Source organism: Lagopus leucura, unplaced genomic scaffold, assembly GCF_019238085.1.
Source record: "Lagopus leucura isolate 7727_CA_CO unplaced genomic scaffold, USGS_WTPT01 Super-Scaffold_100128, whole genome shotgun sequence".
Classification (NCBI taxonomy): domain Eukaryota; kingdom Metazoa; phylum Chordata; class Aves; order Galliformes; family Phasianidae; genus Lagopus; species Lagopus leucura.
Window position 1 is genome coordinate 169,230 of NW_024962331.1, and position 17,391 is coordinate 186,620.

A 17,391-nucleotide genomic window follows, 5' to 3' on the forward strand; every position below is an offset into this window, starting at 1 on the left:
TTGACCTTGTTGAGCTTCATGAACTTGGCCTGGGCCTGCCTCTCTTGTCCAGGTCCCTCTGGATGGCATCCTCTTGTGTGTGTCAGCTGCACCTCACATCTTAGTGTCATCTGCAAACTTGCTGAGGGTGTACTCGATTCCTCTGTGAGTGCTGCTTACAAAGCTGTTAAATAGCACTGATCCCTGAGGAATGCCACTCATCACTGGTCTCCACTTCAACATTGAGTTGTTGGCCGCAGGAGAAGCATCACTGTCTAGATGAACAAAAAGGACAGAAGTTCATATTGACTGTCTGAATCTCAAACACAATACATGCATACTTATGTACTTGTGTGTGTATCTATGCATATAACAAAATATGAAAACTGAATGTCAGCTGCTTTTATAGATTATAATGGATCAGCTTAACCCAGCAGTTGATCACCACACAAAATGGCAGTTAATCTACTGCAAATTTGTTGTCTTCAGGTTAGCTGCCTATAAAGGAGTGACTCTTAGTAATATGGGCCAATTAACTTCAGAGATTCAAAGTGATGCTACCAGAATACAGATTCACTGTAGAGCTGGTGAAGGCCTTAAAAGTGATACTGTAGTTACAGAATCACAGAATCACAGAATTGTAGGGGTTGGAAGGGACCTCCAGAGATCGAGTCCAACCCCCCTGCCAAAGCAGGTTACACAGGTAGGCATCCAGGCAGCATCCAGCCATGTTCCCTACAGCAGGTCGCACAGGTAGGCATCCAGGCAGGTCTTGAACATCTCCAGAGAAGGAGACTCCACCACCTCCCTGGGCAGCCTGTTCCAGTGCTCCGTCACCCTCACTGTAAAGAAGTTCTTGCGCATGTTTGTGCAGAACTTCCTGTGCTGCAGTTTCCGGCCGTTTCCCCTTGTCCTGTCTCCACTCACCACTGAAAAGAGTCCGGCCTCACCATTCTGCCCCCCACGCCTTAGATATTTATAGACCTGGATCAGGTCCCCTCTCAGTCTTCTTTTCTCAAGGCTGAGAAATAGTTGTACCATCAGCAGTACTATAGTCTATTAAACAACTTTTGTCAAGCATCGCACTTGATAAACTGGACTTATTCTTACATATCCAGAAGATCAAGTAATTGAAGTTTACTATCGAAATCTATACAAAGGATTTATCCTAATCTTATGTGAAATTCAAGGTTGATGTAGTGATGCTGGCAGAATCTATGAGTAATGATAGCACCCAGAATAAATCTTTAACTTCTTTGTTTAGTTTACAACTCTTTTCCTGAAGTTTTATTTAGCATAAGATTGCAGGCAAAGCCAGAAGAATGTTGTGCAGACTTCAAGGCGAATTATAGACTTATTTTTTTATTTTTACTTTTCCTCAATTAAAAAAAAGCTGATTTCTAATAAAAATGTAAACTGTTTTTGGAGTGTCTTGCCTGAGGGTAGAATTGTCTTTACTTAGTTCACAGTTTAAAAGATGTTTCTCTTCCTTTATCTCAAGTAGAAGAGAGAGATATGATACAAAAGCAATAGGTGGAGTTTTTACATGTGCTACACAGCTTGGAATAGGTTATTGTGGTCTGTGAATTGAATTCACTTCTCATATAATAAGGCTGTGAAAAGTGTTTTGATTGTTTTCTTTGTTGCTGTTCAGCTGCAGATAATTTCAAGGCTTTTTTCCAAGCACTCTATTTCCAGTTCACATGTTTGTTTTTTTTTTAATCTCTCCTGAAGTGTAATGCAGCATATCAGTGTCTTTTAATTGCGGATCAGCATTGTCGAACACGGAAATACTTGCTGTGCCTTGCCCGAGGGATCCCTTGCGTGTCTCATATCTGGGTTTACGATAGCTGTCATGCTAACCAGCTTCAGAATTATCGGAATTACCTTTTGCCAGCTGGGTACAGCCTGCAGGAGCAAAAATTGCTAGAATGGTAAGTGCCATAAGTAATAACCAAGATGTAAGTGCACAGGCTAAGGATTTAAGGAAAGGGAGATCTTATGCTTGGTAAGCTTTTGAGTATTGAAAGTACTGAAGGTGTCTGTAGTACTGCTCTCCGTGTTTGCCATTTGTATAGAAATGCATTTCCGTTTCCTTTCCTTGGATGTGGCTCCAACACCAAGGTGGATTTGCCTGCTGTATGTACAAAAAGAGTCTCTCAAGAAGAGAGAGATTTTGGTCTGTTAAGAAACATGAAATTTAGGCAAGACTTCCCGCTCACTTAGCTGGACTCTCTAATAGCTTGGAGTGCAATACTGTTTTAACTTTCTCACTGGCATGCTTTGAGTTCAGGATACTTTCTTGGCATTTCTATAGAACTTAAGCACTGTTCTGTTCCGAGACTCCTTGGAGATGGTGGCAAGCAGACAAAAGCAGACGTCAGATCCCTGGAATTTCTTGGTCTGGGGACTGATGGTAGATTGCTTGGCTCTATCAAAACTGAGGTGTTTTGGGTATGCACGAAATAGGTTGTTCGGGATCAGAGACTAGCCGAACTCTGCATTCAGGTGGCTGCACCCGTGCATGTGCATACCCCCATGTATATGTGCACACACTGCCAGTGTGGTCTAGCTCTGTTTACTATCTGTAAGTAGAGGAAAATTGTTCCAGGTATTTCAGGAATGTGTGCTGTTAAGATATTAAAAGTACTAATATGGGAGCTGATCAGTTGCATGTAAACAGTGGTCCTCAAATAAAATCTGGGGTCATCATAGAATCGTGGAATGGCTTGGGTTGGAAGGGACCTCAGTGGTCATTGGGTTCCAACCTGTGCTGCAGGCAGGGTTGACAACTGGTATATCAAGTACTGGATGAGATTACCCAGGGCCCCATCCAACCTGGCTTTGAACATCTCTGAGGATGGCGCATTCACAACCTCTCTGGGCAACCTCCAGCTCCTCAGCACCCTCCTCCTGACATCCACTACACCTTCCTTCCTTTAGTTTAAAACCATTCCCCCTTGTCCTGTTACTGTCTACTTGTGTAAAAAGTTGTTTTTCCCTCCTGCTTATTAGTTCCCTTAAAGTATTGGAAAGCCATAAGATTATCAGGTATCTTTAACAGTCTACAATCATTTCTTCCACAGGCACCCACGAGAAAACCCATTCCATAACCTGAAGGTTCTCCTAGTATCAGATCAGCAGCAGAATTTCCTGGATCTGTGGTCTGAAATCCTTATGACTGGTGGAGCATCTTCTGTTAAACAGCATTTTTCAAACGCTAGCAACAAAGGTACTCATTGGCTTTCTCTAGTAGCTGGAAATCCTGTACTGCTCTGCTCTCTAGTATGGTTTTAAAAATCATTTAGGATCATTTGCAAGCATGTCTACAAGCATAAAGTAAGGCAAAATGGTGACACTAGCTCTCTGCCTGAATGTAATTTAGATAACATACAGAAGATCTGCCTTCCAGTGAATGATACAGTGCAGCAATTCAGGATACAGGCTGTCAGCCTTAAAGAATTGCTCCTGGGCCTTCTGTAGGCCACTAGAATTATTTCCATGTTCGTCTGAATTCCTGTATACATGTTCAACTTGTTGCTTCTCTGTATGGCATGTAGGTCCTAGCACTGCAGCCTGAGGTCAGAATGCATGGTTGTCTGCTCCTGCTTGTAATCTCGGTGACTGGTTTTCTGTTAACTTCTGTCTGCCCTAGGGGGAATCCTTTACTGTCCAGTGCTGCTGTATAGCTTGTCTTAACTTCTAACAAAAAGAATTCATAGGCTAGCAATGGGAGATGCTAAGGAGATTCATGGTAGTAGGGTGGTTAAACAGACTTCTCTGCTGTTGCAAGGAAGAGTTTTGTTTTGTGTTTTTTTTTTTTTACCTGACCAGCATCTCGTTCTTCATACACAGATATTGCACTGGGTGTTTATGATGTGGTGGTGACTGATCTTTCCTGCCCAGCTGTCGTCTTGAAGTGCGCAGAGGCATTAAGGCTGCCTGTTGTCTCACAAGAGTGGGTGATCCAGAGCCTTATTGCTGGAGAGAGAGTAGGCTACAACAAGCATCCAAAATACAAACATGATTATGTCCCTCATTAAGCTGAAACTTTGTCCTGCTGCCCCATCATTGTGCAGACTGTTTTAATCAGGTTTTAAATGTTTGTGGAATTGGACAGCGTGCATGGTTTATTGTATATAGTTTTATCTGCTGAACTTTTATCATGAAATAAATGTTCAATCTCTTGTGTTAGCTATTCGGTTTTCTCATTTATCTGCCTTGCCTAAATGAGGGCAGAGGGAAAAGAAATGCTTATGCTTGTCTGGGCTGAATAGCTTAAATGTTCTACTTTCTCTAAAACCTGACCCCAACACAAAAAGTCAATTACAAAGGGATGGAAAGGTGGAAGATTTTATTTACAGAAGGATGGACCTATGACAGAGTTCAGGGCACCGGCACCTCTTGTTTTTTGGAAGAATGGAATGTTGTGTACTGCTACAACTTGTTGGAACAAGATATTGCTGAAGCAACTGGTAAGAACTGTGAGGACAAAGTACTGTTTTGTTTTGGCTACTTTTTATTTTTCTTCCCTCCTGTTTTGGCTATACAGGTATTAACCCAACTCAGCACAGACAGGCAATACAAAAGTGGAAATGAAAAGGGAACTAGGATGAATAAACTGCTGGGAGCCTGAGGTGCAGGGAAAAATAAGTGCATGCCAAGGATTTATTTTGGTTCAGTACATTAGTCACAAGCAGCATTCTAAATAGCCTTGAATGAGAACAGGGTACCATGTGTGTATGTATATATATGTGTATATGTATATATATGTGTATATATATATATACAGGGTATATATGATGTCTAAAGTTTCTCCCTAGCTTTAGTTCTAGCACCTTTTTCTGTCACCCGAGGGAGATCTGCACTTTGAACAGTGCAAATATTAACAGGTGTGAATAATTCCAGCACATTAAAATATCTAAGGACTGGGCTAGCATTGTTGCATGCTTTCTCTGTAAAACTTAACTAGACTGATATGCTGGAACAGTGCACTGTAAAAGAAAAATATTCTTAAACTCTGTTCATTCCAGTTTACTTCAAAAAGCTATTGGAGCTGTTTCTTTTACATAAAGGTATTTGATTAGCAGACATGCAGTAAACTGGTTTACAACAGACAAGTTCAGTTTCTTTAGAAAGCTAAAACTTCATTCGTGGTCAAGGATGACAGGCTACTTCCTGCATATTCCAGCTTGCCAAGCATCGCAGTCCAACTGAACAGCCAAAACATCCTTCTGTGGTTTTTTCCCCACTTCTTGAAGAAGCATAGACTGCCTCTCTGGAAGCACTTATGAGTGTATGAAGGCTGCAGAAAGCATATTTGCACTAGTTCTGAACAGATGGAGAAGCTTTCTGTAATCACTGGGCAATTGCAGGTAGGTGGTGCTTCCTGCCAGTTATTTTTGACAGTGCTTCACTAGGCAAGAGCCAACTGTGCAGGCTTCACTGCTCACTCTGCTGTTGGTTGCAGCTTGAAGAAAAGATCTTAGTGCTCAAACCCCAAAACTGCAAGAAAAGGATGCAGTATTAACATATTAATAAATTGATATTAACAAATTTCATGGAGCACCCCTCTATTAACACATGTCACCATTTCTCAGTGAGCATTAACTAGCAGGTAGTTCAAAACAATGGGGGAAGCACATGTGAAAACCAGAAGCCAAGTCAGTCCGGTTTTGTTACTTCTCTATCACAGTACTCTTCAGCCTTTTGCTTCCAGTAATTTTGGCTTATGAAATGAACACTGCTTAATTATGATTGTTAGCATGCTTTATATTTCAAGTGTCTCAAGATAATTCTGCAAGTGCCCCTGAAGTCATTCCTACCTGCCCAAGGTTCCTCCAGCCTGTGTGTAGTATTTGTTATAATCCAGACGAAGTAGCAGTTGAGCTAAGTCAGAGTTTATTTGATGGTTTCGAACACTAGAGAGAATCTTGAAGAGCAGTGATGACTGACGACTGAACCCCTACAAATCACAGGAAACCTGTTCAATCATTGAGTAGCCTGAAGAAAAGTATCACTGCGAAAGACTTGCTAGTGGTCAGCTATAAGGTAACCTGTCAGCCAAAAGAATTAGGTGCTAGGTAGCCAAAAGGAGAGGTAAAGCCAGACAATCTACATCCTTTGTATTTCAAGAGGATTCTTGTAACTTCTGTGCACATATCTCCCCTCTGTGCGGGTGGAGATGTGGAGTTTTTCCTATCTGGGAGCTATTGATTAATTCAAGTAATTGTAAGCATTCACACAGAAGGTCTGATCTCCACTTAAAACAGCTGTAGAATAGGAGTAAAGTTAAAGCTTAGACGGTTGCAAGGGAGATGAACAAGACCATATCAACAGAGATTTACCTTCACCAGAATACTGAGTTGTGCAGCTCCACGCTCATCTAATGGTCCCAGATTCTGACTTACCAGAGAACAAAAACTATGACAAAGGTCCAGGATTTCATTTAAACAGTGGAAAACCTGTATGGAAAAAGAAGTACAGGTTACCAGTTACATACAGAGCTCAGCCTCAGAGGAAGTTTGGTTTTTTTTTTTTTTTTTTGTTTTTGGTTTTTTTTTTTTTTAGTACCTGAAAATTAAAGCATTCATAATCAAAATGATATGCTATGTTTTTCAGCAGTCACTAAGGAAGATGTTAAAGCAACTGTGGCATTTCAAAGGCCTTTTTTTCTTAAGGAAAAAGCTGCATGCTTCTACCTATCCCTGAAACAACTTGGGGGAAAAAAGTGAAAGCACGATCTACTTACAGGTTTTAGGAGGATGAAAGACTGAGCCAGCAGATTACTTAAGAAATGATCATGAGCCAGTCGTATGCTCTCAAAATCTCGTGTGGCATTTATTTGCTGGAGAAGCTGTGAGAACTGAGATTCCAGTACATCCACCTGATGAACACACAGAATCTTCATTAACAGCTTCCTTGAGGAACAGGAGTACCTCAGACCAGCTAGAAGTTGTGTAAGAAATTTGCTTTCCCTATCCTTACTCTTACACTAGAGGCTGAACATCAACTTCTCTCTGCCTCACTGATGGAGCTCTATGTACAACAACAGTAGAGTAATAAGGGAGAAAAGAATCAATCCCTGAATATTAACTAAGTAGACAAACAGTTGCTTTCTAACTAGTGGAAAAAGTTCTTAGGCTGTTCCAGAAGTTATACTTCCTCTTTGTTTCTATGGAAATGAAGAACACAACACTATTTAATCACATTCTCAGATACAAAGCACTATTTTTCAACATAGTCACCACCATTAGCTATGAATTTTCACCAGCAATGACCAAAAGCCTGCACCATGTACTCATCAGGGCAAAGGCTACAGAGCGAGAACTCAAGCTGTTACTCTAGAAAGTCAGGCCTCCCTAGTTTCTACTGTTGTAGCTATTAACAAATTGATTCTAGCAAAATTATGCTACTACTGTTTAGTAGTGTTTAGGTTTCAAAGTGAGAAAGCGTCTTCTTTCAATTTAAAAAAAAAAAAAAAAAAAAAAACTAAAAAAACACAGAAAACCATCCAAAAGAACTCAAAGTAGAGCTCGCTTCAAGGGGCAGAAAACCAAGACAGGATGGTATGTTAATGATTCAGCTTCAGGGATTAGCGGGGCTCCTCACAACTCCTTAGTAGCGCTAAAGAGCCATTTGCATTTCCATTACCACGTAAAACACTACCGATTCACACATCCATTAACCATTAATTGTAGCACTGACTCTGGAAACTCAAAAAAAGTTACAGTTTAAAACTTCAGTGCTCCCTCCCTCCTTCTATCAGTTCTTGATTAAGCGATACAAGTTCAACTCTGTTTAATCCTGACCTGGAGATAATACTGAAGATTGTCCACAAGGAAAGCCATGTGGTCCCTCAGACGCCACTTGATGGCATCAGTTCTGTTAGACTTCAGATGTTTACGTTGCATCTGGAGAGCCCAGCAGTGTTGTAGCTCTGCCTGGACCCGTCGCACGCTGAGCAGGTATTTGAACACAACATTGTACCTATAGTCAAAAACAACAAAGTTGTTTTAGGACAGAACTCTTTCTTGGGTACCGGAGAACACAACAGTGCAAGACTGGAAAGAGAAATAGCAGGCAGTTGCCTGCCAACAGACAGTGTAGATGAAGTAACAGCCCATCTCAGAGTAACAGATTTCTGATTGTAGTGGTTATTAATCTAAAAAATACAAAGTAATTCTAACATTACTGGAAAAGAGCTGGCAAAGTTTTGACAGTTTTGCTGACAGATTTACCATGATCTTATTTGGAACAAGTACCTCAACACGACTAAGTAGAAAAAGTAAGGTTCAGGGAGCAAGCTAAAGTGCTAAAGCCCTACCTTTCTCTCTAGGAATGGAAAAAAAATACTGGGTGCCTGATGTCAGGTAACTTCCAGACACAAAGGCAATACCTAGTACTTACTTCTCCAGAACAGCAGGAGTAAAGAGAATATGCAGTGGCCACTGAACTTTGTAAGAAAGGCCCAGAGCTGCCCAGCCAGACGTAGGGGCTTCACGTGGAGACAGCTCTCGGGAAGGCCCTTCGCGAGTCTGAGAAGAATCTGAAAACAGATAAGGTGCTTAGTTAAGTTGTCCTCTCAGTCAAGGTAAGCCTTCCAGACAAGAATGAAGAGGGAAAGAACAGAACAGGAAGAGGAAAAGCAGGCTAAGGTATCACACAAGGCTGTTCAGGCAAACAGTATTTCTTTACTCCACGGGAGGGTAAGAGGATTATAGAACAAGGTCATTATCATAATCCCTCTTAACTCATTACTAAAAATGCAAATAGATACCTTTATGCTCCTTTCCATGATACTCAATGGTCAAGTGAAGCAAAGGAAGAAGGTTGTCATCATCTAACAGGACCTTATGAGCAGACTGCTGAAATGCAACATTGACATCTGACAGAGAGAGAACACAAACATTAACAGAATACTCAAGAGGCAGACAGTGCTTATTTTGCACCTATTGATTATTCACATTGGGCCATAACGGACTAACATTATTTCCACTACTTTAACTCCACTCCGATAGGGAGAGAAGCCTATCATCTGAAAGTTACTGAAAGATTATTTTTGTTACTGAAAGTTATTTTTGCCCAATGTGTAATACACTGTAATTTAGAAGTGCTGCTCTTTCAAAACTAATGAAAACATCCAGAGGATAAGATGGGGAAATCTGCATTGGATTTAACTATTTTCCTGCCAGAGCACAGAGAGGACATTTTGTAGATGAGTAATCAGCACTCACCATGTTCTGTTACGGCTGTGGGTGGTGTTTTTAACATGTGCTGTGCAGTGTCAATGAAGGCTTGAAACAGTTCACCTCTTCCCAGAAGGTAGAAGTCTTTTATAATCTATTTAGATAAGTTTTTGTATGTAAGCATATAAAAAACTGAGCAGAAAGAGTAAGCATTCTAACTCATAACATTTATTTTTTAATTACTTGGACAACTTCTGTCATTTCAAACACAGTTGGAAGGCTCTGAACTTCATCCAGTGGCCAGAAAGTCTACAGTGCAATGCGCTGCAAGCAATACAATGAATCTCCAAGATGCAAAGCACAAAACCACATACATCTATTCCTTTAACTCTGCCTCTGACCAAGTTATATCACTGTACTCATGCTTGAGATCTTGGGAAATGAAAACAGAGTTACCTAAAAGAAGAAAGTACAAAATATAAGACAGTAAAGCATCTACTGGGAAAGGGCTGTTAAAAAAAAAAAGAAACAAAGCAAACAAGAAATCCCACATCACTGATTTTAAGCTACTTTTGCAGAAACAAGTTAGCAGTAACATTACCTTCAGTTGTCCTAGTAAGTCAGATTCCTCCACCATGAGTTTCCAAAGATGCTAGTGAGAAGATAGAAAAAAAAACAAATAAAGCAAGAAATCTCAGACACATCTGAACTTACTGAATAACTGTCTTAAAATAACTGTATATGAAATGTATATAAAACAAAAGAGGAACATGCTAAGACGACTTCTGAGTGGGCAACCCATGCTACTAACTAGAATATTCTTCATGCATATTAGTAAGAAACATGAAGATGCATGGAGGAAAAAAAAAAAAAGCAAATTCTTATGAATTCAACCAAATCCTACTTGTCCTCACTTTTCTGTACTCCTATGTTCTCTGGTTCTTCATCTTTTTTCCCCAAATTAAAACAAAACAAAAAAAAAAAACAACCCACAAAGCATTTGTTTAAGTAAAAGGCCAACTGTTATACTGCAATCACAATCACAGCATAAAGGCTGGAAGTTGTAATAAGCGATACAATCAATGTTTTACAATTCCCTGCAAATTACTGGTATTAGTTGAAGTCTTTGTATCATTAGAAGTTAGAATAACACGACACTAAGCCTGATAAGAAAATGAAAGCTACTTTTTTTTTTTTTTTTTTTTTTTTTTTTTCCACCTTCCTGTTTTAATTTATTGTAAACAGCTTTCCTTCTCCTGGTCATTCACAAAACTCAAAATCTCCTCAACCTGTATAGTTATCCTACCTGGGATCCTTACCTCAGCAACTGTGCTCCGTATCCAGTCAACCACAGATTCAAAGTCTACCAAACTAAAGAGTGGCTGCTGCTTGAGTCGATGTAGTTCTGCTGCGAAAGTGTCTTCCTGGTTTTTTAGGATGGAGCCTGTGCAACAATGAGAAACGTTCTGGACAATAACAAATCCTATTCAAATAAGTGCAGACCCTTTCCAGCACAGTGGGATAGAGAGGCTGCCCAGGAAGCACAATGTCATGTCAGACAAGAGGAATGTAGATCTGTGGAGGCCCTGAAGTACCAAGTACAAGGCAGTACTGCAAATACACAACAGACACTTGATGTGGCAGTGCTGCAGTATCAGACAGGGGGAAAAAAAAAAGACTAAGTGGAGAGAAGAAAAGAAGGAAGGAAAAGATTTTCTATGCAAACAAAGTCCTTTTTCCTGGCACTTAGCTAGATCTATGAACCCTGAACTTTTCTGCTGCATTACCCAGTTGGTTGGATTCTCCACATGCTCTGTCCCTCTCAGTTGTATCCCACCGCTTGGACTTGGGAATTTGTTATTTTTGAAACCACCCCTCACCTCTACAAACAGAACAAAGTAGTCCAATTCAATTGGCTCTTTGTTATCTGCACTGGCATTAGTCACAGCAAGATGTCCTCCTGTAATTGTTTGAACCCTTCAGGCACAGAAATTCAAAAGGCAACATGACCTTTACAGAGGCTTTATTTCTCCAGAGTGAGATAATGACTTACAACTTGGTATTTTTTATTTTTATTATTACTTATAACTAAGTATTTTTTACTCATGCTGAACTTACATCCTTCCCTAGCACTCAATCAGAAGCAGAGCACTTGGACCACTGTTCTGATCTGGCACAGCCATGTGTATTTTCTGAAGCTGATCATTTTAACAGTGACTGTTAAATAATTCATTCATACAGTATTTTGGAAGATACTTGTCAGTCTCTCACAGCTGAGTGAAGGCCATAAAATGCTCCTTACCTTTTCTGGTCAGGTTAACATTTTGATTCTCAAACATTTGTACAGATTCTCCCACAAACAAGATTTTTTCAGCAACTCTCACAGGAATGTACGATGGCAGCATCTCCACTCGCAGAGAAAACTGTTTCAGAGATGGAGCTAACATGTTCTCCTCCTCAATCAAGCGCTGTCAGACACCAGAGACAAGACAGAAAGCACAAGGAGAGAAAGAGGTTGAGAAAACCAGGCTTATATAGGAAAAGTAGTAAGTATCAGAGTATACTAAAAGTAACTGGTTTTCTGTGGCCTTTTAAAGCTTTAACTTGTTTTTGCCTTTGTACAATCTTCTCTCAGCAAAGATTGTTTATAGAAGGCACTTAATTTTATGCAACGTGAGGTCGGGTCTCGAGAATGACTGGTCATTTGTATCATTTGCACTGAAGCAGAAGACAGTACTTCCTCTTCAGTCACCTGATGACTAAAGGTGCCAAGCTACAACTTGCAGTTTTACCAGGTCCTGCAGCTCTCGTAGCTGTTTTCCTGTAAGTCCTCCAATTCCTAGGTCATCATCATCATCTTCAGGTTGGCCAGAGATATTCCCAGAAGGGCCCTGTTTGATAAAGAACTCTTCATGTTGGTCTAGTAGCAATCCATGCAGCATCCAGGCAGAGAGCTGCTTATACATGACTCCATGACACACAGCCAGAATCCTGAAATCAAAAGAAACAGACAGTGGGTCCACTGCACACAGTAATCAAAACCTTATTGTACATTATTCTGGAAAGTCCTGTTGATCAGCCAGGCAATTTGGTGCTTACTTTCTTCCCAAGGGCACACAGACATAACAACATTCACCCAGTGAAATTTATTTTTCTAAAGGATGAACACAATGTCTGCTGTATCCAAGACATTTTGTGTAGACTTCCAAATATGTAGAAAGCCTTAGTTCCTGCCATGAATCTGTTTTAGATAAATAAAGGATACTGTGACAGTTTGTCCTTTTAAATCATACAGGCCCGATTTGAGCAGCATCATCTGCTTTCACAAGTAAGAAAACACTTTGATACTAACGTCAGGTATTACGTACAAACAAAATAGTTTTGTTGCATCTACCTACTTTTCAAGAGCACTGCGAACAGGAGGCAACCCCCCACAGCTATGTTTGTGGACAGTTTCCAGAATCTGACATCCATGAATCTACAAAAAGAAACAAGTGGTTAGAGTAGGACTATTACTTGGATCTGTACTGACTATTTCAAACATTTAAACGCTACATTTCCAGCTAACATGAAGAACTGCACAGGTCTGACAGAAAGAGAGATTAAACATACTCTGTGTAGTGGAGAAATAAGTCTTCTATGTAAGCTTCTCTCAGAAGCTTCCCTAGATGAAAACTAAGCCTCTCAAGACTTTGAAAACATTAGCTACTCCTTTTTTTAATTCAAGTGAGCATGGAAGAAAACAAAATCAGAAAAGAAGAAATTCCAACTAGCAGCATCTTGTAGTTTGAAGTGTGTTGTGATTATAAAATGCATCTTGCTAATAATGAATGAGGAAAAAGTCAAATCCAGTGTAAAGAGATTTGTAAAGCATTCAATACTTACAATAACTGAAACCAGATTCTTTCCTAGCATTCAGTTCTGGGATGAAAGCAGGAAATACTTTATCAGCTAAAGAGGAAACTTGCTAAGAGAGACTAGCTAAAATTTTGCCATACCTTCTGAGTCTTGATCTGTTCCACCACAACCATCACGGATGGGAAGAGTAACTGAAACTGCAGCACAAGAAGGAGAAAAGTTACACTTAGGTAAGCGTGGACAACAGGTGATTACAGTAGTTCAAGCAAACTGTTAGCATGCTTTCCACTCAAATTGGGAACTACTGTCAGTGACCCTAAAATCACTGGAAACAATGTCCATCCTCACTTGGACCAAGGGTCATTAGGCCACTGTATTCCAGCTGCAGTTCAGAATAAACAGAAGTTGTGAGGAATATGCCAGGGCAAAGGAGCTGTGCATTGCGTCAAAGTGCAAGTGAACCTCTAACTATGATTACAGGACTATAAATTTGGAGCTGTTAAGGAGAAATGACGTAGGATGAAAGACTAAACCTTGTTTATACCACTCACATTCTCATTAGACATGTTACAGAATGACAAAAATAATCATTAGCATGAACAGGTTCAGCAGCATTACCTGGTCCAAGGAATAATTAACGTGTGAGATGGAAAGATGTGGGTCAGCCAGAAACTGTAAGAACAACAGAACAATTAATGAAAATTAAAATATGGCATGGATAAGTAAAAAGGCAAGTCTGGCTCTATGATCTGTATCATGTTATGTAGGCTGTAACTTTTAATGAAACCACTGGATGACAGCAGTACCTAAGACAGAACAGCTGCTAAGCCCCAGAGGATTTTATCAGAACCTTCACAACTGAAAACAGAAGTCATGATAGTATGAAACAGCATCAGGTTCCAAAGCTGATGGGGCATTTATTGAATTGTATGTGGAAGGGAATGACAGCTTATTAACAGTCATTTATAATAGCATCTCACAGGAGTAATTTGAAAGCCATTCCCAAAGTGAAAAGAAAACTATCTTGTTGTCTCTTTAGCTACTATCACTTAGTCAATACAGTAATGGCAAAAATGACAAGCTTCCACAATGTGCCAGCAGCAAACAGCCTCTTGCCCCAGGTCCCTCTCCTTTACCTCTTGTTCCAGGTCAAGCAGTGCCTGTCGATACGGCTGCAACACTGAATCAAGACCTGTACAGAACGCTCGCAAATAAATGCCATGCAATCCACTCTGGTTTTGCTGACATGGGTGATGGTCCTGAAACAGAACAATAAAATCCTCAGGTCCTCAGCACAGGTCTGGCGAGTAATGGAACCTCCTGCAACACTGCACCAGCAGCCAGTGGTCACAACACTCTAAAGTGCACCTTCAACAACCATAAAACGTCCAGGAAAAAAACAAAACATAACAAAACAAACAGAGCTGTTTAGCTCTTCTGTGAATGCATGCGGGAGTTGGGAATGGTGCACGCGCGGCAGCACTGTTAAATTCGGTGCTCGTATTGTATTTGTATTTACGAGTGCCTCCCGAATCCCTACGTTATTCACAACTCCTGATGAACCGCAGGGACCAGAAATTATAACGTGACGTTCCCTTCCCTAGGAATGATATTTCCGCGCTCCGTCACGTCTTCCAACACAAGCAGTTGTACACCCGCTCGCATTTACACCACGCAGAACCATACAGAGCCCTGCTCGGGACGGTCAGTTTGCCTGCGCTGGCGCAGAGCCGCACCGACGGCTCCGTGGCAGAAGCGGCAGAGCAGATCATCGTCCACGCTGCGCCGCTGCAGCCTCACCTGCTGCTGCACGTGTCCCGTGTACTGCTCCACGAACTCGGCGAAGCGGATGTAGTCGGTACCGAGGCGGCAGAGGCGGTTCAGAACGTTGGTCTCGCTAGGGTGTAAGAACGGCAATTCCTGGGACACCTGCGGGACAAGAGAGCGGTGAAGGAGAAGAGAAACGAAATGGGAGAAGAGTGGGAGGGGCCGGGCCGTACCTGCAGCCCACCGCGCTTGCTCCAGGTAAAGGCCGCGCCCGGGTAACCGCTGAGCGCCAGCAGCAGCTCGTGGATCATCGCGCCGCCGGGCGCCGCGCCGCGCCGCGCGAGGGCCGCTGGGAAGGGCGCGTCTGCGCGGTGGCCCGCAGACGGTGTGGGCGGCGCTTCGGTCCGCGGGGATTAGGGCGGTGGCTGCCGCTGCGGGGGACGCCGGGCGCGGGGAAAGACGGGGCTGCGGGAGGACGGGGTGCGGAGTTACCGGAAGAGCCGTCGGAGCGGCCGGCCGGGCCTTCGAGTCGGATGGCAGCGGTTGCCCGGACACGGCCCGATTCCATCCTGCCCTGCCGGTGCTTTTGTTTGTGTGAACATGAATCGCGTATTTAATCTGGCGGAGAAATCTGGAATCTAAACGTACCGGTCTTCTGTAGCCAGAAATGAAGCTTGTGGTAGCGTTCCCTCACAAACACAGTGAGGATCTCAAATGCCTTCCTTGCAAGCAGGGCAGGGGCGAACAGGATGTGAAGGCTGTAAGGCAGAAGGAACGGCTGTTGGTCGGAGCTGGGGGTGGGAGGAGGCCGATCTTTGGGAAAGTAAAGTCAGTGAATTGTTGGCAGTGAATCAAAGCCATTTAAATAGAGATGTGGTGTTCGGATTCCTTCCTTATTGCTGAGTGTTACTATCTGATGGATAGTATTAGGTAAGTCACTGTTTTTCTAAAGATGCATTTTTTTGCTGCAAAGCTCAGAAAAATAATCTTTCTTATAAAAGAATTGGCAAATAAACATTTTCAAAAGAACATAACTGCAGTTTAAGTAAAGGCCTGAATTCTGGAGCTCTTTTTTTTCCTATCGCAGCTGTGGTAATTAAGGCCAAGCGCCAAGTACTTTTTTTTTTTTTCCTTTTATGAATCAAGTTGAAAGCTGAAATTCTGAAATGTACTTTGTGAGGCTACGTAACTGATCAACACTTTAAAAAACAACAGCAACAAAAAACAGGCAGCAGAAGCAAAAGATTAAACACATACCCTAATGAACTTTAGTCGGTGGTGACAGCAGAGACCAGAAATTGTAAATGTAACCACTGAAGTACAACCTTGAAGAGTTTCGTCCAGAAACTGCAATTATGTGAAATAATAAACCTGGCAGAAGAGGGTAAGTGTGAGATATTTTTGTTTGAGGAAGGATTGTAGGCCTGTACAAACAATATTACAGAATTTCTAGGGGAACATAACTAGTTCTGCATGCCGTAGTCCATATGCAAATGGTGCTTAAAATGTCTTCTCATCACATAACTGCAAGCTACTCACATCTACAGTAACATAAATGTTATTAGAGCTATAACTGTTTGTAATTAAAATGTCAGTTTTGACAGAGTGTTTGGGTGTTGAAGTCTTCCAAAATTGTTGTCAGAATCTATTTTCAATAATAAAGTCTATTGGTTATATTAATTTTTCTCTTTTAACGTGACTTAATAGGAACATTTTTTTTCTTCAGGGTTGTTATGTGCATGCTTAATAAAAGCAGGTTAATTGAATCAAGTGCAGGCCCTGTGTGTGCTACTGCTCAGCTGAGAGCACCAGGCAGCAGAGAATACAAACAAGGAAAAGGGTCCCTTCTCACTCAGTGGTGTGACCCCACCTGAGCATTCAGCTGCTTTTGATCAACATCTGAATCTACGTGATTCCTTTTTGAGTTGTTCTTTTGGGCCGCTAAATTATACTTCCTTCCATCTGGTTTAAAACTGTTTGCTTAATTTTTCTGTTTGCTTAAATTTTGACTACCTATTCTATGTTTTATGAGTAGAAATGAGTAAATCATTTCTTCAGTCTCATTTTTTCCCTCCCCTTTTTTCTCTTCCTGGGTACTCTTTTGTCAACTGTCGTAATTTAAGTAGTTCCTCTTCACGTGAAAATCATTTTGTAGTTCTGATCAGTGTTGCTGTGTTTGTGTGTACTTTAAAAAAAAAAAAAAAATATATATATTTTTGAAGGAGAAATGCACACAGATATGTGCATTAGCAAGATGCACAGTGATCTTTTCATCTGGTAAAGCTGGTCTTAATAATGGTACTGGTAATAATGGTAATTATTAAATGGTAACTGGTAATAATGATACGTTTCCATCTTTCAATCTTTTGGTGTTGAGCCTATATATTCTTAAAGCCTTATTTGCATATGACTTCGTATTATCCCAGCCTTCCTTTCCTCAGAATAATGGACAGCCGGTAGTGCGTTCTGTGTTAACTGTAGAACTTGGGACGCTCTTAAGGTTTGGATGCACAGCGGAGGCAGAACGTCGGACGGTGACATCGTTGCCCAGCGATACGTGCGGGGCGGGCGGGGCAGGACAGAGCAGAGGCGGCTTCCC

General features: G+C 41.4%; 2 protein-coding genes across 4 annotated transcripts in view; one reads left to right on the plus strand and one right to left on the minus strand.

Moving 5' to 3' along the window:
- The window catches only part of TP53BP1 (tumor protein p53 binding protein 1), a 31,674-nt gene extending 27,501 nt beyond the window's left edge, over positions 1 to 4,173 (plus strand). For all 3 annotated transcript variants that reach the window (XM_042887992.1, XM_042887993.1, XM_042887994.1), the window contains 3 exons: positions 1,714 to 1,913; positions 3,066 to 3,211; positions 3,835 to 4,173. In XM_042887992.1, coding sequence (XP_042743926.1) covers positions 1,714 to 1,913; positions 3,066 to 3,211; positions 3,835 to 4,022 — 534 coding nt within the window. In that variant the 3' untranslated portion in view covers positions 4,023 to 4,173. The remainder of the gene's footprint in view (positions 1 to 1,713; positions 1,914 to 3,065; positions 3,212 to 3,834) is intronic.
- A 307-nt stretch (positions 4,174 to 4,480) lies between these two features.
- On the minus strand, positions 4,481 to 15,119 carry TUBGCP4 (tubulin gamma complex associated protein 4). Its single transcript, XM_042887996.1, has 18 exons — positions 15,026 to 15,119; positions 14,826 to 14,954; positions 14,162 to 14,284; positions 13,644 to 13,697; positions 13,166 to 13,222; positions 12,566 to 12,645; positions 11,960 to 12,158; positions 11,470 to 11,635; positions 10,487 to 10,611; positions 9,769 to 9,819; positions 9,216 to 9,321; positions 8,759 to 8,866; positions 8,389 to 8,527; positions 7,791 to 7,968; positions 6,731 to 6,865; positions 6,327 to 6,443; positions 5,805 to 5,944; positions 4,481 to 5,484 (listed from the first exon to the last, which is right to left on the minus strand). Exons 1-18 carry the CDS (start codon positions 15,101 to 15,103, stop codon positions 5,472 to 5,474), a joined length of 1,998 nt encoding a protein of 665 aa, XP_042743930.1. The 5' UTR covers positions 15,104 to 15,119; the 3' UTR covers positions 4,481 to 5,471.
- Positions 15,120 to 17,391: the final 2,272 nt, after the last annotated feature.